At 39.3% G+C, this 27,945-nt stretch overlaps 1 protein-coding gene across 1 annotated transcript in view; it reads right to left on the bottom strand.

Annotated features, from left to right (window-relative positions):
• Window positions 1–27,945, bottom strand: part of LOC128687686 (3-oxo-5-alpha-steroid 4-dehydrogenase 1-like) — a 55,052-nt gene that overhangs the window by 13,535 nt on the left and 13,572 nt on the right. The window contains exons 2-3 of the mRNA XM_053775278.2: window positions 7,526–7,695; window positions 5,529–5,630 (exon numbers count right to left, since the gene is read on the bottom strand). Coding sequence (XP_053631253.1) covers window positions 5,529–5,630; window positions 7,526–7,695 — 272 coding nt within the window. The remainder of the gene's footprint in view (window positions 1–5,528; window positions 5,631–7,525; window positions 7,696–27,945) is intronic.

Raw genomic sequence — 27,945 nt, 5'->3', positions numbered from 1 at the left:
TTTCTCATCTACATCAATGATCTACCGAATGCATCACAGCTACTCAAACCCAAATTATTTGCAGATGACACCACATATGTCTTTTCCCACCCAAACCCAGTCATACTAGTAAACACAGTGAATGCTGAATTACAGAAAATATCTGTCTGGATGATGACTAACAAACTTACCCTGAACATTGATAAAACCTATTTCATTCAGTTTGGAAACAAAGCTGCAAAAGTTCCAATTAACATAACGCTAAATGGATCATCAGTCACAAGACTCACAGAGGGAAAATTCCTAGGTATCCACCTTGACAGTAGCCTTAAGTTCCAGACACACATACAACAAATCACCAAGAAAATCTCCAAGACTGTAGGCATACTATCAAAGATAAGGTACTACGTTCCACAATCAGCTCTCCTGGTACTGTACCATTCACTCATATACCCTTATCTTATATATGGAATTTGTGCATGGGGATCAACAACATCCAATCACCTAAAACCCCTAATAACCCAGCAAAAGGCAGCAGTAAGAATGATAACAAATTCCCACTCCCACCAGCATACTCCACCAATTTTCAAAAGTCTGAATCTGCTCACCATTAAGAACATCCATACTTATTCATGTGCCTACTACATACACAGAACAATACATGCAAATATAAACCCCCCACTCAAACTTCTCCTCACCAACCTAAACAGGACACATGACCACAACACAAGACACAGATCTCTTTTTGATATACCTCGTGTCCATATCACACTGTGTAAAAACTCTATGCACATAAAGGGCCCTAAAATATGGAATTCATTACCAGAAGATATTAAAGTAACCCAGTCGTCTGAAAATCAATTTAAGACTCTTCTCAAAAGCCACTTATCACCCTAGACTAAATACCAAATACTCAGTACACACATACTCACCTATGTAATCCCACATCGTTATATAACTGAAACATCACTTTGAACCTTTTATCCACTGTTGACAGGAATAAAATTGAATCATTGTTTTCACAAAAAGTATTTTCAAATATAAATATATCTTTGTATTATACAAATTTTGATTCATTCATAATTACTATCCTACTATACAACTATGATATACTCCTTAGTGCTAAGTAGACTGTAAGCCAATAATGTTAAGTTGGCCCATAATGCCTAGGCATAATAGAGGCTCTCTTTGTATTTCAACCCACTATTGTAAATATAAAATCTCAATGTACTGTTTGCAAAGACATAAAATAAATAAATAAATAAATAAAGAAAGAAAAATTGGATATCAAATTGTGGAGGAGGAGTATGGAAGAAGAGAATGTTTTCAGATATTTGGGAGTTGACGTGTCAGCGGATGGATTTATGAAGGATGAGGTTAATCATAGAATTGATGAAGAAAAAAAGGTGAGTGGTGCATTGAGGTATATGTGGAGGCAAAAAATGTTATCTATGGAGGCAAAGAAGGGAATGTATGAAAGTATAGTAGTACCAACACTCTTATATGGGTGCGAAGCTTGGGTTGCAAATCCTGCATTGAGGAGGCGGTTGGAGGCAGTGGAGATGACCTGTTTAAGGGCAATGTGTGGTGTAAATATTATGCAGAAAATTCGGAGTGTGGAAATTAGGAGAAGGTGTGGAGTTAATAAAAGTATTAGTCAGAGGGCTGAAGAGGGTTTGTTGAGGTGGTTTGGTCATTTAGAGAGACTGGATCAAAGTAGAATGACATGGAGAGCGTATAAATCTGTAGGGGAAGGAAGGCGGGGTAGGGGTCGTCCTCGAAAAGGTTGGAGGGAGGGGGTAAAGGAGGTGTTGTGAGAGAGGGGTTTGGACTTCAAGCAAGCGTGCATGAGCATGTTAAACAGGAGTGAATGGAGACGAATGGTATTTGGGACCTGACGCTATATGGATCATCAGTCACAAGACTCACAGAGGGAAAATTCCTAGGTATCCACCTTGACACTAGCCTTAAGTTCCAGACACACATACAACAAATCACCAAGAAAATCTCTAAGACTGTAGGCATACTATCAAAGGTACTACGTTCCACAATCAGCTCTCCTGGCACTGTACCATTCACTCATATACCCTTATCTTACATATGGAATTTGTGCATGGGGATCAACAACATCCAATCACCTAAAACAGGAGTGTGAGCAGGGTAATATTTAGTGAAGGGATTCAGGGAAACCAGTTATTTTATATAACCGGACTTGAGTCCTGGAAATGGGAAAGTACAATGCCTGCACTCTAAAGGAGGGGTTTGGGATACTGGCAGTTTGGAGGGATATATTGTGTATTTTTATACGTATATACTTCTAAACTGTTGTATTCTGGGCACCTCTGCAAAAACAGTGATTATGTGTGAGTGAGGTGAAAGTTGAATAATGATGAAAGAATTTTCTTTTTGGGGATTTTCTTTCTTTTTGGGTCACCCTGCCTCGGTGGGAGACGGCCGACTTGTTTGAAAAAAAAAAAAAATTCTATTCACTCATGTGCAAGTCCCACTCAAATTCAACCCCTCACTCATGTATTTATCCAACCTAAATTTGACACTACCCAAAGTCCTAGCTTCAATAACCCTACTAGGCAGACTATTTCATTCATCAACTACCCTATTTCCAAACCAATATTTTACTGTAACCTTTCTAAATCTAAACTTATCTAATTTGAAACCATTATTGCAGGTTCTCTCTTGGAGAGATATCCTCAAGACCTTATTTGTATCCCCTTTGTTAATACCCATCTTCCACTTTTACACTTTGATCGTGTCTTCCCTTATTCTTCGTCTTACAAGGGAATGTAATTTAAGGGACTTTGATCTTTCTTCATAAGAAAGATTTCTAATGCTATGAATTAATCTTGTCATTCTTCACTGAATGTTTTCTAACGAATTTATATCCATTCTGCAATATGGAGACCAGAACTGAGCTGCTTAATCCAGGTGAGGCCTTACTAATGATGTATAAAGTTGCAGTATAACCTCTGGACTTCTGTTGCTTACACTTCTTGATATAAATCCCAGTAATCTGTTTGCCTTATTACATATGTTTAGGCACCGCTGTCTTGGTTTAAGGCTGCTGCTTACCATAACCCCTAAATCCTTTTTCACAATCCGTATGGCTATGTCCAACGTTATTTAACTGATAAGTGCTTGGGTTATGGACACTCCCGAGCTTCAGAACCTTGCATTTATCTACAGTGAACTGCATCTGCCACTTTTCTGGCCAGGAATTAAGTCAAATCCTCCTGAAGTTTCATGATATCTACATTTGAATCAATATAAGATTTAGATTGGGGTCAATATCAGCTGTTGGAGTGTGAGCAGAGTAATATTTTGTGAAGGGCTGCAGGGAAAAACTGGTTAGCTGGAATTGAGTCCTGGAAGTGGAAAATACAATGTCTACACTTTAACCTTTAAACTGTCCAAACGTATATCTACGTTTTTTTACATGCTTTCAAATGGAGAAAATCAAGGTTGGAGTGCTACACGCATAAATGCAGATCTATGTTTGGACAATTTAAAGGTTAAGGAAGGGGTTTGAGATATCTACTGTTTAGTGCGACATCTAAGCTGTCATATCTGTGTGCATAAATAACAAAAAAGGCACAATACCGTGACTGGAACGATACACAAATAACCCGCACATAAAAGAGAGAAGCTTACGACGACGTTTCGGTCCGACTTGGACCATTGACAAAGTCACACTAACCAGAGGTGGAGCAGGACGGCTATATATAGGCAGGAATAGGTGGTGGTAGTAGTAGTAGTAGTACAAGAGTTGTATATAATACCGACAAGATGAAATTAAGACACATGCACAACACCCGGGCATCACCATCATAGACGTTTCGCCATCCAGCCAGCCACTGGATGGCGAAACGTCCACAACAAAGACAACCAGATGCCGCACATGTGTCTTAATTTCATCAGTAGTTGTAGTAGTAGTAGAAGAAGAAGAGGTAGTGGTAGTGGTAGTGGTAGAAGTGGGAAATAAGGATGACGAGCCAGTCAAATACAAAGGGAGGGGAGCACTGCAAGAGAGCTAGATGCCCACAGAGGGAGAGCAAGCGCACAGAGGTGCGTGAAAGGGGAAGTGGTGAAATAAATGAAGAAGGAACAGAAACACGAGACAGGAGAGAGAAAGACAACCCAGAGGAGAAAAGGAAAGAAATGAGGATTCAGGTTAAGTCACGGGTGTTCTGAAGTTTGGAGCATTTTACAATGTAGTGGGAGAGGAAGGCATCTACAGAGACGAAGCCAGGGCTTACCTTCCGCCAGACTAACACTCTTCGCACTAATCTCGTTCATACCTCTCCTCCCTCTACAGATGTTCCTGGTGTCTACTCTATTTCTTGCTCCTCCTGTCCTCTTCAATACTTCGGAGAAACTGGTCGATCTCTTTCTGACAGACTTAGGGAGCACAAAAATAGTGTTAGGCTTGCTGACACTAACAATGCTCTTTTCTGTCACGTCAGAGATCACAGCCATCCTATTGACTGGTCTTCTGCTAAAACTGTCTTCCCTACTTCCAACTCGAACAGTCGCCGTCTAGTTGAATCCTCTCTAATACACAACTTTCCTTGTATGAACCTTAGCCCTGGCTTCATCTCTGTAGATGCCTTCCTCTCCCACTACATTGTAAAATGCTCCAAACTTCAGAACACCCGTGACTTAACCTGAATCCTCATTTTTTCTTTTTCTTTTTCTTCTTCTTCCTCTTTCCTTTTCTCCTCTGGGTTGTCTTTCTCTCTCCTGTCTCGTGTTTCTGTTCCTTCTTCATTTATTTCACCACTTCCCCTTTCATGCACCTCTGTGCGCTTGCTCTCCCTCTGTGGGCATCTAGCTCTCTTGCAGTGCTCCCCTTCCTTTGTATTTGACTGGCTCGTCATCCTTATTTCCCACTTCTACCACTACCACTACTACTACCTCTTCTTCTTCTACTACTACTACAACTACTGATGAAATTAAGACACATGTGCGGCGTCTGGTTGTCTTTGTTGTGGACGTTTCGCCATCCAGTGGCTGGCTGGATGGCGAAACGTCTATGATGGTGATGCCCAGGTGTTGTGCATGTGTCTTAATTTCATCTTGTCGGTATTATATACAACTCGTACTACTACTACTACTACTACCACCACCTCTTCCTGCCTATATATAGCCGTCCTGCTCCACCTCTGGTTAGTGTGACTTTGTCAATGGTCCAAGTCGGACCGAAACGTCGTCGTAAGCTTCTCTCTTTTATGTGTGGGTTATTTGTATATCTGTGTGCCTCTGGAGAGACAGTGACAGTGTGAATGATGGTGAAAGTGTTTCTTTTTTGGGTCACCCTGCCTCGGCAGGAGACAGCCAGCATATTAAAAAAAAAGTACAGCATTCATGAACTGTCAAGTGGGTTATAGAAAGTGAGGGATGAGGTAGAGGTATCAGTAGTTAAACACTAGTAACATGAACAGTGTAGCGGGAACAGTATAACATAATCAGCTGCTACAACTATTATTAAAAATGCCAGTAATGAAAACATTGATAAAAAGATCAGTTATGCATACCAGTTGGTATTTTGTAGCCAGTTTCGTTTCCGCTTCTCAAATTTTTCAAAGTTGAATCTGCCCCTAGGTTGATCTTCATGCCATAAAGAAATAATGCAAATCCTGAAAGCAGTAAAAGTCTTGTAATAATGTTAGTAGAATTACCAACAATATGTTGTGCAAAACGACACAAGTGCAACTAATGTGACATTTAATTGTGGCAACATTTGTTGCCACAATAAAATGCTACTAATGTTACATTTACCACACAGAAGAATTCTCTCATATCTAGGCCCAAATTTACCACTCACAGCTTATCTGAGTGAGCTGAGCTCATGGGGGAGAACTACAGCTTGGACCCAGGTTTCAAAGCCGTAGAACTAAGGGACGGACCCTTAAAGGGTTAAAAATATACCAGAAATGTTATAAATGGCGATGAATTCATTTACCGACGTGGTCTTAGAAACAGAACTCCGTCGTCAAGTGAGGACAGGGTGTAATATTTAAAGATGGTTGACACAAACCCCCTACCAGTATAGCATGCTCCTTGCTTAATGACCAATTCACTTACTGACCTACTCTCAGGAACGGAACCCTGTCATTAAGTGAGGAGAGGCTGTACTACAATGAAGGGAAACACAAAACTCATGAAGGCTATACTGCATAGACAATAAATTTTTACAATTTAACTAGTTATTTAAAAACTAAAAATCCATTAATATGAGATTTTTTTTTCAAATGAACCATCCATTGCCCACCAAGGCAGGGTGACCTAAAAAGAAAAAGAAAAGTTTCTCTTTTTACATTCAGTAATTTGCAGAATAACCACTGTGAAAAAATAGTGAAAATCCAAGTGCTTTCATGATTTCTTAAGGATAATGTAAGAAATCACAAAAGCGCTTGGAATTTCACTATATTTTCACAGTGGTTGTTCTGCATATTGTGATATCACCTGTTTACTGTGATCTTATTGCTTCTAGTAATTTATACAAGAAAAGGGTTAACTAGTGCCTTGTTCCCGGCATTTTAGTTGCCTCTTATGACACGCATGTAGGTGGGTTAAAGACGAAATACACTAATAATTATAATAAATTTTTTTTTTTTCAACGTACCAGCCGTATCCCACTGAGGTGGGGTGTCCCAAAAGGAAAAACAAAAGTTTCTCCTTTAAAATTTAGTAATATATACAGGAAAAGGGGTTACTAACCCCTTGCTCCCGGCATTTTAGTCGCCTCTTACGACACACATGGCTTACAGAGGAAGAATTCTGTTCCACTTCCCCATGGAGAAAAGAGGAAGTAAACAAGAACAAGAACTAGAAAGAAAATAGAAGAAAACCCAGAGGGGTGTGTATATACGTATATGCTTGTACATGTATGTGTAGTATGACCTAAGTGTAAGAAGAAGTAGCAAGACGTACCTGAAATCGTGCATGTTTATCAGACAGAAAAAAAGACACCAGCAATCCTACCGTCTTGTAAAACAATTACAGGTTTCCGTTTTACACTCACTTAGCAGGACGGTAGTACCTCCCTGGGCAGTTGCTGTCTACCAACCTATTACCTATAATGATAATTATATCTTACCAAATTTATCACTTAAACACCACACATGCTCCCCAGAATTAGCTACCTTTATTTTTACAATTAGCTGTCTTTTTTCTCAGAATTTCTCAAAATTAGCTATCTTTATTCTCAGAACTGGCTATCTTTATTGATCTAGCTATATTTTCTGTCCTCATGCTGGACATTCATTATGATTATTTTTTAGTTTAACCCTTAAACGGTCCAAATAGATTGACGTTCAAATCCGTAGTGCTCCAAAAGTAGATCTATGTTTTTTTACATATTTTCAAATATAACAAAAAAAAAGTAGGTAAAAGTTATTTTTACACTTTTTCAAATGTAAAAAAAAAAAGATGTACATTTTTTTACATACTTTCAAATGTTGAAAAAATACGTTTGGACCGTTTAAGGGTTAAAAAAAATACTTCCAAATTAGAAATTAGCTGCCCTTACCTATGTAAAATGTTGGACTATACATCCATTCTTCATTTTTGTAGTGGCAAAAATTGACAAAATAGAGCCCATGAAGAATTCCATTATAAGAGCAGGTTAAAAATGCACAAAAAAAAGTAAGAAAAGGAACCGGCCTCTGGCTCTTCATCACCAGTGGATAGATGAATGACCTGCAGTCAAATACATACATCAGTGATGGTAACAGTAACACACAGCACAACAAGAATTAGTCAACAATTAATTAAAATCGATACAGTAGTCCCCCCATCTGTGGGGGATACGCTCCAAGACCTACTGTGGGTACCCGAAACTGTGAATAGTAGCGAACCCTATATATGTCATTTTTCCTTTACATACATACCGATGATAAAGTTTAAATGATAAATTATACAAAATAAGTCTAGAATTAACACTTTTTCACTGATGGGAAGCATTTCACAGTTCCTCTTAGGCTCTGAAAAACTGTCAGCTTCTCTACTTCTGCACTTTTTGGGCCATTATTAAGCAAAATTAAGAGTTATTTTTGGGGCCAAAGTAAACAGTGGATAACTGAAACTTTACAGTGTTCTGCTAATACATACAGACATTTCAAATCATGACCAAAACTCGCTATACAGCTCCCCCACCATCTGACTTTCTAATGTAGCCACCGCGCCCCACCTGGTTTGTTTACATTCTCCATGAGCTCCGTGAGCACCGTGTCTGTCCATTATGTCTGGAAACTTTCCAAAATTTCAGGTGCTTTCAAGTTATTTCATGTTTTATATAGTATACTCTGATAATTACAGTGCTAGTCCCGGAATTATGAAGGGTGAGCGCCCCGGCATAATGCCGTGACGAAAATCAAAGGCCTACCATACAGACGGGGGTCTTTTTTCGTCAGTGCATTATGCCGGGTAGCAGCCGTCATCATGACGTCGTGGCCTGCCGCTACACTCCACAGTGATTCCACAGTGCTCACATGGCTTGCATGGTGAAAGGAAGTGTTGCACTTTTGCCTCTCATCTGCCCCATCTTTTGTCCAGTGTTCCCTTTGGTTTTAGGGCTATACATGTTTGATTATGGGTAAAAGGAAGTACAGTGGACCCTCAGCTAACGATATTAATCCGTTCCTGAAAGCTCATCGTTAGCTGAAATTATCGTTAGCTGAATTAATTTTCCCCATAAGAAATAATGGAAATCAAATTAATCCGTGCAAGATACCCCAAAGTATGAAAAAAAAAAATTTTACCACATGAAATATTAATTTTAATACACACTAACTGATACTTACCTTTATTGAAGATCTGATGATGATTGATGGGATGGGAGGAGGGGAGATTGTGGAAGTTGTTAATGTTTAGAAGGGGAATCCCCTTCCATTAAGACTTGAGGTATCAAGTCCTTTTCCGGGGTTACTTCCCTTCTTCTTTTAATGCCACTAGGACCAGCTTAAGAGTCACTGGACCTCTGTCGCACAACAAATCTGTCTACAGAGGTCTGTACCTCCCGTTCCTTTAACCCTTTGACTGTCGCAACCCCCAATCCTGAAGTGTCTCCTGGTGTCGCAAAATTTAAAAAAAAAAAAAAAAATATTTTTTCTTATGAAATGATAGAGAATCTTTTCCCAATTGTAATGACACCAAAAACATAAAATTTGCTGGAAAACTGACGGAATTACGCTCTCGCGAAGTTAGCGACCTCGGCGATATTTAATTCCATTGTTCCAGTCGACCAAATTCATAGCTACTTCTTTAGAACTCCATTTTTTCTATTGATTGAGTACAAGAAACTGCCCATTTACCGATTTCAACTACCCAATACGTGGTCAGAAATTTGCAATTTGGCCAATTTCACGAAAATTAAAAAAATATGACAATTTCAAAATAAGGTCCAGAATGAACAATGCAGACATTCCTGGCTCTAAAATAGCATTTTCTTTGTTCATCAGTCACATCTCCAGGCCCCTCTGATATTACTCTTGCTTTCTATTTTGAATTTTTATTCAAACAAAAAATAGAAGATTTACTGTTATGCAGACTACTTCTTCTTATGACCAGAGTCTTTGGTAAGATGGGTAAGGATAGAAATATTGGAAAAGGGTGGGAGGGGAGAGTGAGGTAGGATATAAAAGGTAAGTGGCCCAACCACTCTGGTGCAATTTAAAAAGTGTATGTGGAATAATAGAATATTCTTTAAGGGGTATAATACTAACCCAGCAGTCACATAGATATAACACATATATAGGTACATGACTCTGAATTGGTAGTAAATATACTACAAGTTGCAATTGCCTTTTTTTTTTTTTTTTTTTGCGATTGCACAACAAATATTTAAACGACAATCAAGGCGGTAATTGTCTGGACAGTTCGTAAAGAATTACTAGACACGTTAGCTTCTTTCAAGGTGGTGTCCCTCCATGGTAAATATAGCATAATTTTAACAGTAGAACTGTTATACAAGATATCTCCCTAACTGGGGGCAATGATTTTCTTAGTAGACACAGAAGGGTTCTGGTGTTACCCAATCATCTTCATCTGCAAGGAGGTTGCTCAAGATCATTGGTCGATGGTAATCGTCGTTATGGATGAAGCGACGCACCCTCTGTGGGAGAGTCATTCTTTGGGTCCTGTGAGGAGGAGTATTGATGATATAATCAGTGGTATTTTCAACTTGGAGAGGATGTTCTCTATCTGGCATGTAGAGTTCTTGCATTGCATAGAGTTGTTTCTTCTTCAGCGTATCAAGGCGTACATTTAAGGCAGTAATATCCTGTTGTATGTGTAAATCTGCCATTTTGACTCTGTCTCTCCTCCTGGTACCCGTAGTGAAGTGGAGAGCTCTATTCTGGACCCGTTGCAACTTTAGCATGTTGGTCTTTGTTGTTAACGACATTGGGACACATGGGTATTCGAGTGTTGGTCTCATCATCATTTTATACAGATGTTTTTTGACATATGTAGGGGCTTGATTAAATCTAAAGAGGATGCTAAGACCGGCTTTGGCTATGTTGATCTTTTTATTGACGTGAGATGTTGAGTGGAGCAGCCTGTCTATTTCATATCCCAAGATCTTGTTAGAATTTCTAATGGCTACAGGTGTTCCTCTGATGGAGATACCCCCCTTATCTTCAATGGTTGATGCAAAACATCCTGTCATGCTAACCAGGACTGTCAGGGTTGGTCGTAATTCTCCATTTCTTTTCCCAATTGGATGTTTGACGAAGTTCAATATTCATTTTTTCTATGACTCTTTCATACTTGTATTTTCCTGTTACAGGAGTTGATGAGACAACATGGATGACATCATCTGCAAACTGCATTATAACTGTATCATTAAACTCTGGTTGAGGAAGATCATTCACATAAATATTGAATAGAATTGGACTAAGACAAAAACCTTGTGGGACACCAGCTGTCGATATAAAAGGCTCCGTTGACCTGCCATGAAAGGTAGGAATGGCTTTTCTTTGAGTTAGGAAGCTATATATACATCTGAGAAATGTCCAGTTATGGTCTGGTAGGTCAATAAGTTTATATATAAGATCATCATGCCATAAGCTATCAAAAGCTTTATGAACATCTCTGGTGGCAATTAGGGCAAGATTGCCCTGAAGTTTCAGACTCGCTACAGTATCATAAATAATATTTATTGCATGATGGGCACCTCTATGTGTCCTAAAGGCAAACTGTTTTTCAGTATAAAGGTGATTATACTCCATATAGTAGTTCAGCCTGTTGGAAATGATCTTCTCAAGAACTTTCCCAGTGACTTCAAGTAAAGATATAGGTCTATAATTCCCTGGTTGATGGATGTCTTTAATGGGTTTAGCCAGAAAGATCATCCTAGCAGTCTTAAAAACCACTGAAAAATGTCCGGAGGCCAAGATGGTATTCAAGATATTAACCAAAGACTGTTTACAATTTCTGGGTAGGAACTTTATTTGTTTCATTGTTATTCCAGAGAGACCAGGGGCTCTATTTCGCATTCTTCCAACAACCTGACTCATCTCAAGTAGTGTGATAGGTCTAGTAAGCGGGTGGGCGTCTTCAAGAGTTGATGTATCGATGGAAGGTAGTGGTTGTAGATCAGCTAAGTTCTCATCTCTCCATTCATTGACCAACTGATAGTGATTATTATTAAATCGACAACTGTTATTGTGGAAGAGAATTTTCTCCTGTGGATCATCAAGTTTAATATCAACCTCATCATCATCATCATCATCATCAGTGAAGGTATGAATTAGGTAGGTAGGAGCCTTGTGCTTTGCACCTAAAAGTTGCCGAATCTTACTCCAAAATTTTTCAGGTTTTCGTCTGCACTGATTAGCTTTTAGAACTAGCAATTTCCATGTCACATTTGTGATGACTAATCATGTTAATTAATTCTTGCCTCAATCTATACAATGTAGCTACTGGTGGTTGCCGCGTCTGAAGATGCCTTCGGCATTCTGTTTGATTATTTCTCATACTGTCTCTAATTTCCCTCATAGGTTTATACTGTTGGTAGATCTTGGTGGAAGCTAATTGGCAAGTTGCATTAGTAGCATCAATTATTCGATTGTGAAGGGACCTGATCACATTATCAATTGCAGTGGAAGGTAGATTTTCCAACGACACAATTTCATCTTCACCCAGATATGCCCTGAAGGGATCAAATCCTAGGGTGTTGAGATTGGGTTTAGAAGGTACAGGTATTCTAAATGGAGAAGTTTGTAGTTGTATTATAACAGGGATATGGTCAGATCCTACGTTTCCACCAGGTGAGATACGACAATGAAAGAGGTCACAGTCTCTGTTTGTCAGGACTATATCTGATGTCCCTGGATGAGGACCAATATATGATTTAAAGAATGGGCCTTGAAATGACAAGTTTCTGGCTGTCATGATATTAAATAGTTGTTTTCCTTTCAAGTCACCCAGTGGATTACCAGCTTCACAGCTAAAGAGGGCAGGGTGATGAGCATTAAAATCTCCCGCTAGAATTGTTGGAATATTTCTGCTTAATATCCTATGTAGAGGAATTGACTCTATATATTGTTGTCTTGGGAAAAAATATCCAGTTCCTATCACTAGTTGGCCATGAGACATTGTCATTTCTATTGCAAGAATGTTATCTTCATCAACATGAATATTTTTAAATGCATAGCCTAATTTAACTAAGATTGCTACGCCACTATAGGGTCCTCTCGATTTCTCCACAGTAGAGTAACCACGTACTTTAATATGTTGATCAACTCTCGCAGCTGTCTCATTCAAGAGTATAACATCAGGATTGTAATTATGTAGTTCAACTTCAAGGAGGTAACGGTTATTAAAGAAATGTTGAACATTAAGTTGGAAAATTGTAATCCCCATTATTTCTTGCACTTCACTCGTGTACTGTGGTCTGAACGTCTGCATGTAATGTCATGTTTGGTATCCACACTATCCCTGCTGGACTCGTCAAGGGGAGGAGGGAAATTCTGAGTAGTTGCTTGTGTATTAAAAGTGTCACCATCCTCACTAGAATTGGTAATATTAACAGAATCATTAGAGTCATCATCAGAAAACTGAGGTGTGATATTCCCAGTTTCAGGAAGCAGAGGCTCGTGAGAGTTAATGGGAGACTGTGGAGGCTCGAAAGGGAAAATTTGGTAGGCCAGGTGAATTACCCTGGAAAAGTTCCTGTTCAACAGGATTAGCTGCAATAGTGGAAAAGTAAGCACCAATCTCTGGGGCATCGTTAGGGTCAGGTATTGACTCATCGGGTTGAGGGGAGTTGACAACCTGGGTATGCGAGGCGGGTGATCCCTGAACAAGGGATGAATTAGGCTTATTTGTAGAAGTACAGTAGGGCACATACTTCTTGTTTTGAGAAGGCTGGGCCATAATAACCTTAACATTATCTGGAATAGTAATGGGAGTGATCCCATTAGCCATTAACAAATAATTTAAAATCTTAGAGCAGAGTTGAATGTCACCACCTGCTATGTCTTTGGCCATCATATACATTAGTTGCGCTCTCGTCATATCCCCAGCTGAGGATACCTGAGACATGGGAGGTGAGGCTGAACCTTGTTGTTGTATTTGTGTATGTTGTAGGTGAGGGTTAGATTGGGGCACTCCAAGAGGGGCAGAATTCCAAACATTGGAACCAGTGGCAGAGACCTGAGGAGTCCCATTAGATCCAGGCAAAGCTGGAAAGGAAGTCTGGGACATTGTTGGAGGTGCCTGGGAAGTGGTCTTCTTAGAATTGGATAGTTTCTTAGCTTCTAGAACTTTCTGCATTTCCTTTTTCCTCTCAGGACAGATAGCAGAAACAGCATGATGTTTTCCATTGCAGAGGACACACTTGGGCTTAGTTTTGTTATTACAATCTTTAAAAGAATGTTGACCAGAGCAGATACTGCAAATCAGTGCTTGGGTACTGCATTTGTTGGTGGTATGACCAAATGCGTAACATTGTGTAACACTGACACACCGCTCAAGAGAGATCTGGTCAGGTGTACATCTGGTGCCAAAACATTTGAAGCCATTTTGACACACTAGTTTGGCTGCTTCAGGTGTCTCAAGTATTAACTTTAATGTTACCTGGTTGTTGCCAGGTTTAGAGAATTTACATGCTTGGACAGCCTTTAATTCAGAATTCTCAGTATTAAAGTCATCAACAATTTCCTGCACTGAGCTCTCTCTCATGAAGCTGTTAATTCTGGCAACAAACACAGTTCGCCGGGCTTGATAGCTTTCAGGTGCAATTGGGTGGATACCAAAAGTCTTCATTTTGTCTAGAACATCTTGCTTGAGCAGTTGAAGTAACTCTTCTTCAGAAGAGAGAAGTACTACCTCAGCGTGGGTTTGAAAAGCATCCACTGGAGCAACAGTTGAATTCAAACAGAATTCTTTCTTCGACTTTTGGTTGTCATCAACACGTAATCTTACTCTTATTCATGCCATGATGTCCAGGAAGGTACATCTGGCACATAAGTTGCTTTAACAAAAAGGGTCTTTCCTTAGTGTTAGTCTTGACATCCTATTTCAGCTGACTTATGAAGGTCAGCCCCTAATATAGCCTACCCTCGAGTGGTGAGGGGGAAAGGGCCCAAGGCAAAGATTGGCTGGATTTTAAAAAACCACACGGGCTACCGGATGGTCAAAATGCCTTGTGTTAACTCGCCAAAGGCAAAGTTGCCGAAAAAGAAGAAGATAGGAAAGTCAGAAGGTTAGCAATGTAAGTAGCGTGTTAGTGTGTGGGCCAGTGTAGATGTTTGGGTGAGGGGAGGATGGGGAAGGATGGGGGGATGGGGAAGAGAGGGGTGAACAAGCAAGCAAGTCGCCGCCTTACCCTCTTGATGGGATGGGGCTCGAAGTGACTGCAAGCAAGTTTCCTCTCAGCTCTGGTCGAGAACAGCTCAGGATAACCCAAGAAAAATCTCGAGTAACAGTGTTCAGAGTTGCTCTGATCTCAAATTACTCAGGATAACTGAAGAGCAGGAATGACGACATCTTCTCTCCACGGCGGCTGGACGGTGACCTCCTGCAGACTACTGCAATACTGTAATAATTGTATAAATAACATCAACCCATTCATGACTGTATATTAGAATGGCTAGTTGGACATTTATTGGACAATGACATCAGTTGTTTACTTTTGAACATCGGCAAAAATCAAACATTTCCCCTACTTTGAGTTCCATTTCCAGGTTCTTTTTATAATAAAATCAATCAAAATTACCTCTATTTCTATAATATGTGTTCCATTCTATCAAATGAGACCAAGAAAACGAGAATAAAACCATAAATACTATACGAAAATAGACCACAAAGTCGGCATTTTAATTAAAAAAAAACGGTCGGAGTTTTTTTTTTCTCATTGCGCACTGCATGCTCCAGGATTTTTTTTATATGGTGCACACTGACCACACAGACCCATTCTCTCACATGTGGGCCTACCAACTTTCTCCTGCTTGATTTGAAGCCACTAGAATTTATGAGTACAGTGGTCCCTCGTTTTTCGTAATTAATCCGTTCCTGGAGGAGCTACTACAAACGAAATTTATGATTTGCGAATCAATTTTCCCCATAAGAAATAATGTAAATACAATTAATCCGTTCCTGACACCCAGAAGTATTAAAACAGACAATTTTTTTATATGAAATATACATGTTGTACATAAGCAATACAATGGGAAATGATAAATGAAACATTAACAGCATAACACTTACCTTTATTGGAGATTCTTCTTAGTGTATGGGAGACTGGAGGAAGAGAGAGATTGGATTGTTTACAGTTTGGAAGGGGAATCCCCTTCCAGCAACACCTCAGGTACCAATTGCTTCTCTGGGGTTGCTTCTCTTCTGTTTCTTAATGCCACTAGGACCACCTTGAGAGTCACTCTAGTCCTGTCTCACAAAGTAACTGTGGAGAGAACTCTGTTTCTGGCGTCTCTTTAACACTTCCCTAGAATGGCCCAAGACTTTGTCACTGTACATATTTCTCACCTTCTTTACCACAGGCTTGGCACTAGGAGCTTTCTTTGGAGCCATGGTAGCTTATTTAGTACTTGCAAGCACTAAAATGAGTGGAATATTATGAAATATTTCGTAGGAGCACTTGAGGGGACCTTCACTCACTGGTAAACAATGCCAGACTGGCTGGGTAGGGAGGCCGCCCCGGCTCACACCGTGCGTACGCGTCCCGGACGAACTACTATTCGCGAGTCAACCTATGAAAAGCGAGTCCACGTTTATATGAAAATACCCCTATGATTGGCGAAATTTACGATTGCCGAGAAATACGAAAAGCGAGGGACCACTGTATATACAGTGGACCCCCGGTTAACGAACTTTTTTCATTCCAGTAGTATGTTCAGGTGCCAGTACTGACCGAATTTTTTCCCATAAGGAATATTGTGAAGTAGATTAGTCCATTTCAGACCCCCAAACATACACGTACAAACGCACTTACATAAATACACTTACATAATTGGTCGCATTTGGAGGTGATCGTTAAGCGGGGGTCCACTGTATATGTCAAACACGGTACCTCGTAAGACGTATATATACGACCTCGACAGTCAAAGGGTTAAGATTTGCCTAAAATGGGCCACAACATTGTCATTGTAATAGTCACCAGCATGGCTTACAATAGCTGTGTTAGGGTGATTTTCATCCATAAAGGTTTGCAGTTCAACCTACTTTGCACACATTTCCTTAATCTTTGAAGTAGGCACAATGGATTCCACAACTGGCATAGGCGTCTCAGGGTTAGCCCCAAACCCTTCAAAATCTTTCTTAATTTCCATACTAATTCTCACTCTTTTTATCACAGGGTTGGCACTAGAAGCTTTCTTGGGGCCCATGGTGACTTATTTTGCAGGTACAATCACTAAAAATGCTGTGATAATATGAAATGTTCCGAATGTATGCGTGGATGCGACCACACTGGCTGGCTTTTAAACAATGGCACTGTTGCGGCCCCCTACCAAACTAGCGGTTAAATGGTTAACCTGCCGGCCGGCAGTACCAAGGGCACGTCATCAAACCCAATGTGGGGACTGCTGAGCCGGCCTTAGAAGCAGTAAGTACCAGAACACCTCACGGTACATATCTACTGGCAGTAGAGAGTATTCTACTGGCTTCTACTGATTTTAGAAGAACCGCTCACCGCTTCTAACTAAGTCTGTTGGCCTCAGTTATTTAACGGCCGCATTCAGTGAGCTTGCAACATAGTGTGTTTTGCTAGTAATTCACCGGACCACCTTGCAGTGTGTCAACTGGTCTTGAAGGCGGTAGATAGTACTCACCAGACCATCTTACGGTGTACTTCTACCGGCCTTGGAGAGTATTTACAGGACAGGTGATGTCTGCGGACTCACCGCCTACGCTGGTCAACTGTGGGCCGGAGTCATTGGATGCTGTTTTAGTGGGACACTACGTGAACAAAAGGTTGGAGTGTGACACTGAACTGGGCTAGGACCGTAGTGTGACACTTAAGCAAGTATAATGGAGTGTAACATTGAGATATGCTATAGGACCGTAGTGGAACACTGAAAAGAAAAGGGTGTCGTGTGACACTAAAGAAGTTACGGTTGTAGTGTACATTGAATAGTGTCATGTGACTGGCCTCGAGAAAGATGCTGTGTGAGTGTGTCGCAGGGTGTCAAGGGTGACACAGTAGTGTATGACGCAGAGAAAAGGGTGTCATGTGACACGGAGAGTAGGAGCGTCATTACGCAGAGAAAAGGGTGTCAAGGGACACAGTTGAGACGGAGCGTCATTACATGGATAAGTGTCGTGTGAGACACAGGGAGCGTCACAACTCGGATAGGTGTCGTGTGACATGGAGCGTCATTAGGGTGTCGTGAGACACGGAGTTGACTATAATTTATTATTGTACAAATGTTATTTATAATTTATTATTTTAGCATAGATATATATAGTGACACAGTAGTGTCTAAGAAGTTGTACCCTGTGTAGGGTCAGGAATTATTTATTATTTTACAAAGATGCTAATTATAATTTATTATTGTAACATGTATATATTATCAGATGTTCATTAGTTCAAATACCTCTAGACCAAAGATTGTTGTTTTTATATAATATTAAAGATTAATTTATTTTAATGTGTATATATGTATCCTGAACTTTTATATTACTAACACCTAATGTAAAAACCCAATTGGTGTTTTTGTAATAGGCACCCACAGGGCAACTGAGGCACGCTCAGGCCACACGTGGACGTGTCTCGAACGAATCGTGTTGGGCGAGGTTTTTAGCGTTAGCTGAGGCAAAATTTTTGCGTTAAAATGTATCGTTAGCTGGATTTAACATTAGCTGATGCCGTCATTAGCTGAGGGCCCACTGTATTTAACATTTGAAACTATAGCTCAAATCATAGAGCTTCACAAAGCTGGGCACCAGACGGAAGAAAGAGTCGAGAATGTTGGTGTGTGTGAGTGTTCAGTGAGGAACTGGGTGCAGCATTTCAAGGCTGGTGGTGGTGTTGAGTTACTGTCTGCCAAACCTCGGCCTGGCCCCTCGAAGAAGACATCTGTCCATACCTTAACTGTGTTAAAGAAGCAGTTAGAGAGTACATCTAAGATAACTGCTAGAGAATTGAAAGAAAAGAACCCACATCTTCTCTCAGATGTGTCTGTAAGAACTGTTAATAGACATGTGTCAGAACAGGGCTACAGTAGTCACCGCCAGGTTAAGAAACTGATCCTCTCCAAGCCACAGAAGAAGCATAGGCTGGATTATGCAAAGAAATATCTTCACTGGAATCTTCAACAGCGGTTTGAAGTACTTTGGGGTGATGAAGCAACCTTCACCATCACCTGTAACCGTGGAGGACATGTGTACCGGCCTAGTGGTAGTGACCCGCTAGACCCACACTACACCTGTGGGACCACCAAACACCCAGACTAGTTCATGGTTTGGGGGTGTTTCAGAAGTACTCAGAGTGTTGGTGAACTCATTGTGCTTCCCAAAAACCAGTATATGAACCAGTATAATTACCTGGAGATATTGTGTGACAATTTACCCGAGGCATTTGACAAGTGTGGGGCTACGGTATTTATGCAGGACAGTGCACCATGTCATACCGCCAAATCTGTAGTTCAGTGGCTTAAAAGGACTGTAAAGTGAGGTTCTTTAATGACTGGCTAGGCAATTCCCCAGACCTAAACCCTATTGAGAACCTCCGGTCAATAGTAAAACGAGGTTTACTGGGCAAAGATATCAGTTCCATCCCATGGCTGGAGGCTGCTCTACATGAGGCATGGAATAATATACCTCCCCAAACCCTCAAGAATTTATGTGAGAGTCTTCCTACATGGCTGAGGGACGTGATTAAGAGTAAAGGATGCAGCACCAAGTATTAAAACCTCAGTAAGTGTGCAAATGTATATATAATCTTTCATGGTATGTGTTTGTGTTTTGGTATGTGTGTGAGGTAGAGGCGGCATAATGTCATAACTAGTACCGTATACTACTTATGTGTACCTGTACCTAAATAAACTTATACACTATGCCAGCATGCGGGTACACATTACAATCACTAAGAGTGTCTTTTTAGTCTTGAAGACAGCATATTAATAATGATAATAATAATAATAATAATATGCAGTAATAATCACTCTGACACGCATTAAATGTTGTATATTACATTAATATAAACGTTTTCATTAATCTATCTATGAAGTACCATATTTTATAGCATAGAAGACTCTATTTCTTCCCAAATTAAGTCTTGAAAATTTACACAGCGTCTTGGAAGCCAAAGTGCCGTTTATCTTTTTTTCCAAAATTTAGCCAATCAGAATTGGGGGAGGGCATCCTCAACACCAAAGCGTCTTGTTTGCCATAAAATACAGTACATTTTCAATGGAAATAAATCATTTAAACCTTTATATCATTAGGCAGGCTTCAAACATAGCAGCAGTAGCCCATGAGGTGTCAGCATTCAACAGTACAGGCATACCTTGCTAGTACAGTGGGTTGGGTTCTACACTGCCAACGTAAAGCAAATCACAGCCTTTTTATTTTACTTGCCAGTGCATATAAAAGCCTAAAAACATGTTTACACTATCATTTAAATGTGCAATAGCTTTTTTTTTCTGTTCAACACACTGGTCGTCTCCCACTGAGGCAGGGTGACCCCAAAAAGAAGAAATGTAATTGATTTTTCTCTTTACATTTAGTAATTTAAGCAGGAGAAGGGGTTACTAGCCCCTTGCTATAGGACTAAAAAAAATGCAAAAGTAAAAATAACAAATAAAAAAATGTCACCGCTAATAACCATCTTCAAAGCAATGCAAGCACAAAAAATAATACAACACGAATATAATTGAAAAGCACAGCATTAGGAAAAAGCTCTAAAGTAAGGCACCTTAAGGTGAAGAATATCTGTACAAATATTCACTGAAATTAGCTGCAATAAGCTTTCTTACAAAGCTGATATTTTTCAAATACAATTGAAAAAGTGGATCCAAATGTGATTAGCAAGTATTATGAGGTGTTTTCACCTGCTATTCAGTATTTGGGTGTACTTTTTCAATCATACTTACCAAAGATTGCACTACATATGAGAGCTTAATACAAAAATTAATTGTACTAACCTATATCATTATAAATTAAATGCATGTGCAACACCTGGGTATCATTACTATGTATGTATTTCATCAACCAGTGGCTTTATCACTACAGGAGACTGAAGAAGTAGATGAGGTAATCAGTCCCTCAGCCTAGAAGCAGGTGTTCAGTACTGCAAGACTGTGGAACTGAACACTAGTTTTCTAGGCTGAGGGACTGATTACCCGAAGTTCTACCTCTTCAGTGTTCAGTAGTGTATTGATAAAGCCACTAGATGGCAAAATATCTATACAGTAAAGATACCCAGGTGTTGCACATGTGTCTGGCTGCCTGGTCAACCCAACTGTTAGTACCAGCAGGCCATAAACCTGCATATTCATTACAAGATGGATAATCAGGCAAATATTATCCCAGTTTCCTCTTGAAAGCTTCTGTTAATGTGAACTGATCATGAATAAAGTACAACAAGCTCTCTAATAAACCTGGTCTATGTAGTGCAATTGTAAATGGGAGGTAATCAGGTTCTGACTAAGAATATGAATGTAGCTGTAATTCCTTAGACAAAGAACCTTTCACTAGCATCAGACCAGACATAGTTTCATAGTGCAAGAGTGGGTCTGTGTACATTACTCCTGCTCACTGGGGCTCTGTACTTACAAAAAATCTGAAAAAAAAAAAAAAACATTAACTACATAGATGCTGTACATATATCATACTAGTTATCCTCAGCATAGTTGCAAGGATTTTTTATTTTTTAACACATCAGCCATTTCCCACTGAGGCAGGGTGGCCCGAAAAAGAAAACACACTTTCGCCATCACTTACTCAATCGCTGTCTTGCCAGAGGGGCATCGATACTATAGCCCAAAACTGCAAATATCCCCACCATTCCTTCAGAGTGCAGGCACTGTAATTCCCACTTTCAGGTGCAAGGATGAATTCTAAAAATTAAAAAAATAAAAAATGGGAGGCAGAGTGAAACAGCTAAAATAGAACCATTTAAAAATTGCTGACAAATACTATCTAGGCTCTCCTGCCAAAATTTTGCAAGGTCTAGGAACCAAAACAGACACTGCACAGTGGAAAAGCAATTATAAATTTACAGCATAGTATGCAGTCAGGCATCAAATACAAAATTTTTTTATTTAATGGACTAATAGCAGGAAGGGGGAATCCACTAAATGTGAATGAGATCATTTTTCCATCATCATAATAATAAAGGTCAATTCTGGCTTGAAGGGGCTTTGTCCATTAAATCCAAGATCAATTTACAGGCCACATATTAAATTCATTAAATTGAGGTTTTATAACTGCTATAAAAAGCTGGAATGGATTACCTAATCATGCCGAGGCCAGCATTGGTATAGATCAATTAAAAGTTTTAAAGTCAGGGATTATTTAATTAATGTAGATGCTTAACATGAAAAAATTGAACTGCCTGATTTTATGCACAATGTTAAGATAAGATATGCATTATTTAGGAAAGTTACAAATGATTTTACAGACAACACTACAAATTTATAGACTATATCAGTTCTGAAGGCACATGTCGCAGCTGTTGTAGGCATACAAGTATAATATGTACATTTAATCTAAAAAAAAAAAAAATACAATAAAATCAAACATTATACACAATAAGCATTCAGTATAGCTATAGAATGGTCATGTCATATAAAATTAAAACATGAATTAACTAAAAATCTATAAACTTAATCTGAAAAAAGAATACAGCCTCTCTTCACTTAGCAACGTACTCTTTTATCGACAACTTGGATTTACGACCAGCTCTCTGACCAGTATGCATACCTAAATAATGTATATTAGAGCTGATTTCCTCTATTCTGTTTATGTATTACAATATATGTACAGTACACTACTGTATATTTAAAAATGTATATAAGAATTGTTATAAATGGTGCAAAGGTGACATTAAAACAATATCAAAGATGGTTGACACAAACCCACTACCAATACAGTATGCTTCTTGCTTAGCAACCACTTCATTTACCAATGTCGTCTTAGGAACTCAACTCCATTGTTAAGTGAGGAGAGGTTGTACGTACTTTTATATAAATTATAAAAACGTGCATTCTTAACATGCCATGCATTAAAACTTAAAATGTGCAAGGAAAATCAATATTGTTAGGTCAGTAATGAATTAGGTTTCTTTTTACTAGGAATAAAATGTTTTAAATATTATTATCCAGGTATTCACAAAAAAAAAAAACATTAACTCCCATAAGGGCCTTTTTTATATGTAATTTTAGTATTATATTCATGGGGTCAAAGTTAAACCCCAAAGTGGGTCATACATCACCTGGAGAATGAAAGGCAATCAGGTTCAATCCAAGAAAGGGGAGGACATATCAATTTCCTTATATCAAGAGCCTCTCACTAGTATCAAGGCACCTCTGTTGAGCCAAAGACAGGGAGGGTTTCCCAAATGCCTAGGATCAAGAGCATTTCATCAGGATCACAGTACTCCCTCACCTAGAACAGTATACACAGTAATTAGAAGTGCTTACTCATCCAGCAGTTAAGTAACAAGCAGTTTTTGAAAGACTATCTATATGACAATAAGGTAGTAATCAGTTTATAGGTTAAGTTACATAAAGTTATGGTCAATATTGAGTTTATGGCTGCATTTTTGAGTATATCTATAAGTTAGTATCCAAATTCTCCAGTATCCAGTGTACTGTGCCAATGAAAAAGTTCTATATCATGCATGTGGGACAGACCATTTCCTTGGTAACCTCCCCCAAAAAATAACCCACTGTCAACCAACCCAGATTAAGAGTTAAAATCTAGATTAGGCTTGACTGGGTTAGGTTGGGTTTTGTTTATTTGGGGGAAGAGCAATGAGGAGAGGGGATGGGGTACCCAAAAAATTTTATTTTCCCATAAACCCAAAATATAGATGTCTCAACTGAACTGTACAAGTTACTTAATTTTGAAGATTTTACATAAAAAATAGTTACCACAAATGCAACAGTGACGAAACTTCTAAAACAAGTAATAACAGTTTATGATCACTACTCTGCTGATTTGGGTCATTAATTATGTAGCTGGACTTGAGAAATATTAACTTGGTTTTGCAGTTAAAGGTATTATTTTGTTGTGCAAATGGTAAAAATCATAACCAAACTTAAAGAAAGCCACCTAACCTAGCTTAAAATAACCTAACCTAACTTAGCATAAAATAACCTAACCTAACAACTTAACCTAGTCTCCACCATCAGTCTTGTGAGGTTTAGTTGCTATCTTTCCAGGCACAACATGACTCATTACAAGTGTTAAATGGCTCAGATGTGTTGCACAACCAAGAAATGTACTATTTTCGTTATCTCCTAAAATGGGTTCTTAACCGGAGATATGGGAACCAAATAATGGGGGTGTGGGAACCAATTAACCCTTAAATGGTCCAAACGTATATATACGTTTTTTCAACATCCGAAAGTATGTAAAAAAATGTAATCTTTTTTGTTTTACATTTGAAAATGTGTAAAAAAAAGTTTTATCTACATTTTTTTTCTTATATTTGAAAATATGTAAAAAAAAGTAGATCTACTTTTGTAGCACTACGAATTTGAACATCGATCTGTTTGGACCGTTTAAGGGTTAATGGAGGTACATGACTTGATCACCGAACAATTTAAAAAAAATTGTTAGATTAGAATAAACTATTAGCTGCTGTGTTGCTAGCTATCTGTATGTAAAGTAAAACCAAGCTATTGACATCTATTGAAGTCATGCTGGTACCTAATACAGCTGGTGATGATGACTTCAACAGTCTAGCAAAGAGCGTAAGAGGATGTATCGGGCAGTCCACTAGGGGTATGTAATAGTAAAAAGGTTAAGAATCTCTTTCCTAAATTTCCCCCCCAAAAAACATTTATTTCATGGTGTAAAGAGATTCTATGCATTACAAAATGTAAACTTGCGATTGAATTATGCTAAGTAGAGGTTGTAAACCTCAGCCAAAATTATAAAAACAATAATTTTATTATTAACACACTGGCCGATTCCCACCTAGGCAGGGTGGCCCAAAAAAGAAAAACTTTCACCATCATTCACTCCATCACTGTCTTGCCAGAAGGGTGCTTTACACTACAGTTTTTAAACTGCAACATTAACACCCCTCCTTCAGAGTGCAGGCACTGTACTTCCCATCTCCAGGACTCAAGTCCGGCCTGCCGGTTTCCCTGAATCCCTTCATAAATGTTACTTTGCTCACACTCCAACAGCACGTCAAGTATTAAAAACCATTTGTCTCCATTCACTCCTATCAAACACACTCACGCATGCCCACCGGAAGTCCAAGCCCCTCGCACACAAAACCTCCTTTACCCCCTCCCTCCAACCTTTCCTAGGCCAATCCCTACCCCGCCTTCCTTCCACTACAGACTGATACACTCTTCAAGTCACTCTGTATCGCTCCATTCTCTCTACATGTCCGAACCACCTCAACAACCCTTCCTCAGCCCTCTGGACAACAGTTTTGGTAATCCCGCACCTCCTCCTAACTTCCAAACAACGAATTCTCTGCATTATATTCACACCACACATTGCCCTCAGACATGACATCTCCACTGCCTCCAGCCTTCTCCTCACTGCAACATTCATCACCCATGCTTCACACCCATATAAGAGCGTTGGTAAAACTATATTCTCATACATTCCCCTCTTTGTCTCCAAGGACAAAGTTCTTTATCTCCACAGACTCCTAAGAGCACTGCTCACCCTTTTCCCCTCACCAATTCTATGATTCACCTCATCTTTCATAGACCCATCCGCTGACACGTCCACTCCCAAATATCTGAATACATTCACCTCCTCCATACTCTCTCCCTCCAATCTGATATCCAATCTTTCATCGCCTAATCTTTTTGTTAACCTCATAACCTTACTCTTTCCTGTATTCACTTTTAATTTTCTTCTTTTACATACCCTACCAAATTCATCAACCAACCTCTGCAACTTCTCTTCAGAATCTCCCAAGAGCACAGTGTCATCAGCAAAGAGCAACTGTGACAACTCCCACTTTAAGTGTGATTCTTTATCTTTTAACTCCACGCCTCTTGCCAAGGCCCTCGCATTTACTTCTTTTACAACCACATCTATAAATATATTAAACAACCACGGTGACATCACACATCCTTGTCTAAGGCCTACTTTTATTGGGAAATGATCTCCCTCTTTCCTACATACTCTAACTTGAGCCTTACTATCCTCGTAAAAACTCTTCACTGCTTTCAGTAACCTACCTCCTACACCATACACCTGTAACATCTGCCACATTGCCCCCCTATCCACCCTGTCATACGCCTTTTCCAAATCCATAAATGCCACAAAACCTCTTTAACCTTATCTAAATACTGTTCACCTATATGTTTCACTGTAAACACCTGGTCCACACACCCCCTACATTTCCTAAAGCCTCCTTGTTCATCTGCTATCCTATTCTCCGTCTTACTCTTAATTCTTTCAATAATAACTCTACCATACACTTTACCAGGTATACTCAACAGACTTATCTCCCTATAATTTTTGCACTCTCTTTTGTCCCCTTTGCCTTTATACAAAGGAACTCTGCATGCTCTCTGCCAATGCCTAGGTACCCTACCCTCTTCCATACATTTATTAAATAATAGCACCAACCACTCTAAAACTATATCCCCACCAATCCCAGCTGCCTTACACTCTTTCATTTTACCTACTGACTCACAAACTTCCCCCACACTCACAACTGGTTCTTCCTCACTCCTACAAGATGTTATTCCTCCTTGCCCTATACACGAAATCACAGCTTCCTTATCTTCATCAACATTTAACAATTCCTCAAAATATTCCTTCCATCTTCCCAATACCTCTAACTCTCCATTTAATAACTCTCCTCTCCTATTTTTAACTGACAAATCCATTTGTTCTCTAGGCTTTCTTAACTTGTTAATCTCACTCCAAAACTTTTTCTTATTTTCAACAAAATTTGTTGATAACATCTCACCCACTCTCTCATTTGCTCTCTTTTTACACTGCTTCACCACTCTCTTAACCTCTCTCTTTTTCTCCATATACTCTTCCCTCCTTGCATCACTTCTACTTTGTAAAAACTTCTCATATGCTAACTTTTTCTCCCTTACTACTCTCTTTACATCATCATTCCACCAATCGCTCCTCTTCCCTCCCGCACCCACTTTCCTGTAACCACAAACATCTGCTGAACACTCTAACATTACATTTTTAAATTGACCCCATTGCCTATGCTCTCATTAGCCCATCTATCCTCCAATACCTGTTTATATCTTACCCTAACTGCCTCCTCTTTTAGTTTATAAACCTTCACCTCTCTCTTCCCTGATGCTTCTATTCTCCTTGTATCCCATCTACCTTTTACTCTCAGTGTAGCTACAACTAAAAAGTGATCTGATATATCAGTGGCCCCTCTATACACATGTACATCCTGAAGTCTACTCAACAGTCTTTTATCTACCAATACATAATCCAACAAACTACTGTCATTTTGCCCTACATCATATCTTGTATACTTATTTATCCTCTTTTTCTTAAAATATGTATTACCTATAACTAAACCCCTTTCTATACAAAGTTCAATCAAAGGGTTCCCATTATCATTTACACCTGGCACCCCAAACTTACCTACCACACCCTCTCTAAAAGTTTCTCCTACTTTAGCATTCAGGTCCCCTACCACAATTACTCTCTCACTTGGTTCAAAGGTTCCTATACATTCACTTAACATCTCCCAAAATCTCTCTCTCTCCTCTATATTCCTCTCTTCTCCAGGTGCATACATGCTTATTATGACCCACTTTTCACATCCAACCTTTACTTTAATCCACATAATCCTTAAATTTACACATTCATATTCTCTTTTCTCCTTCCATATCTGATCCTTCAACATTATTGTTACCCTTCCTTAGCTCTAACTCTCTCAGATACTCCAGATTTAATCCCATTCATTTCCCCCCACCGAAACTCCCTTACCCTCTTCAGCTTTGTTTCGCTTAGGGCCAGGACATCCAACTTTTTTTCATTCATAACATCAGCAATCATCTGTTTCTTGTCATCCGCACTACATCCACGCACATTCAAGCATCCCAGTTTTATAAAGTTTTTCTTCTTCTCATTTTTAGTAAATGTTTACAGGAGGAGTTACTAGCCCATTGCTCCCGGTATTTTAGTCGCCTCATACGACACGCATGGCTTATAGAGGAAAGATTCTTTTCCACTTTCCCATGGACAATAGAAGAAATAAAGAAGAACAAGAGCTATTTAGAAAAAGGAGAAAAACCTAGATGTATGTATATATATATATATATATATATGCATGTGCGTGTCTGTGAAGTG

This window comes from Cherax quadricarinatus, chromosome 11, assembly GCF_038502225.1.
Source record: "Cherax quadricarinatus isolate ZL_2023a chromosome 11, ASM3850222v1, whole genome shotgun sequence".
Taxonomy (NCBI): Eukaryota; Metazoa; Arthropoda; class Malacostraca; order Decapoda; family Parastacidae; genus Cherax; species Cherax quadricarinatus.
Note: the sequence above shows the minus strand (reverse complement) of the source record. Positions and strands in the feature narration are given on the sequence as shown.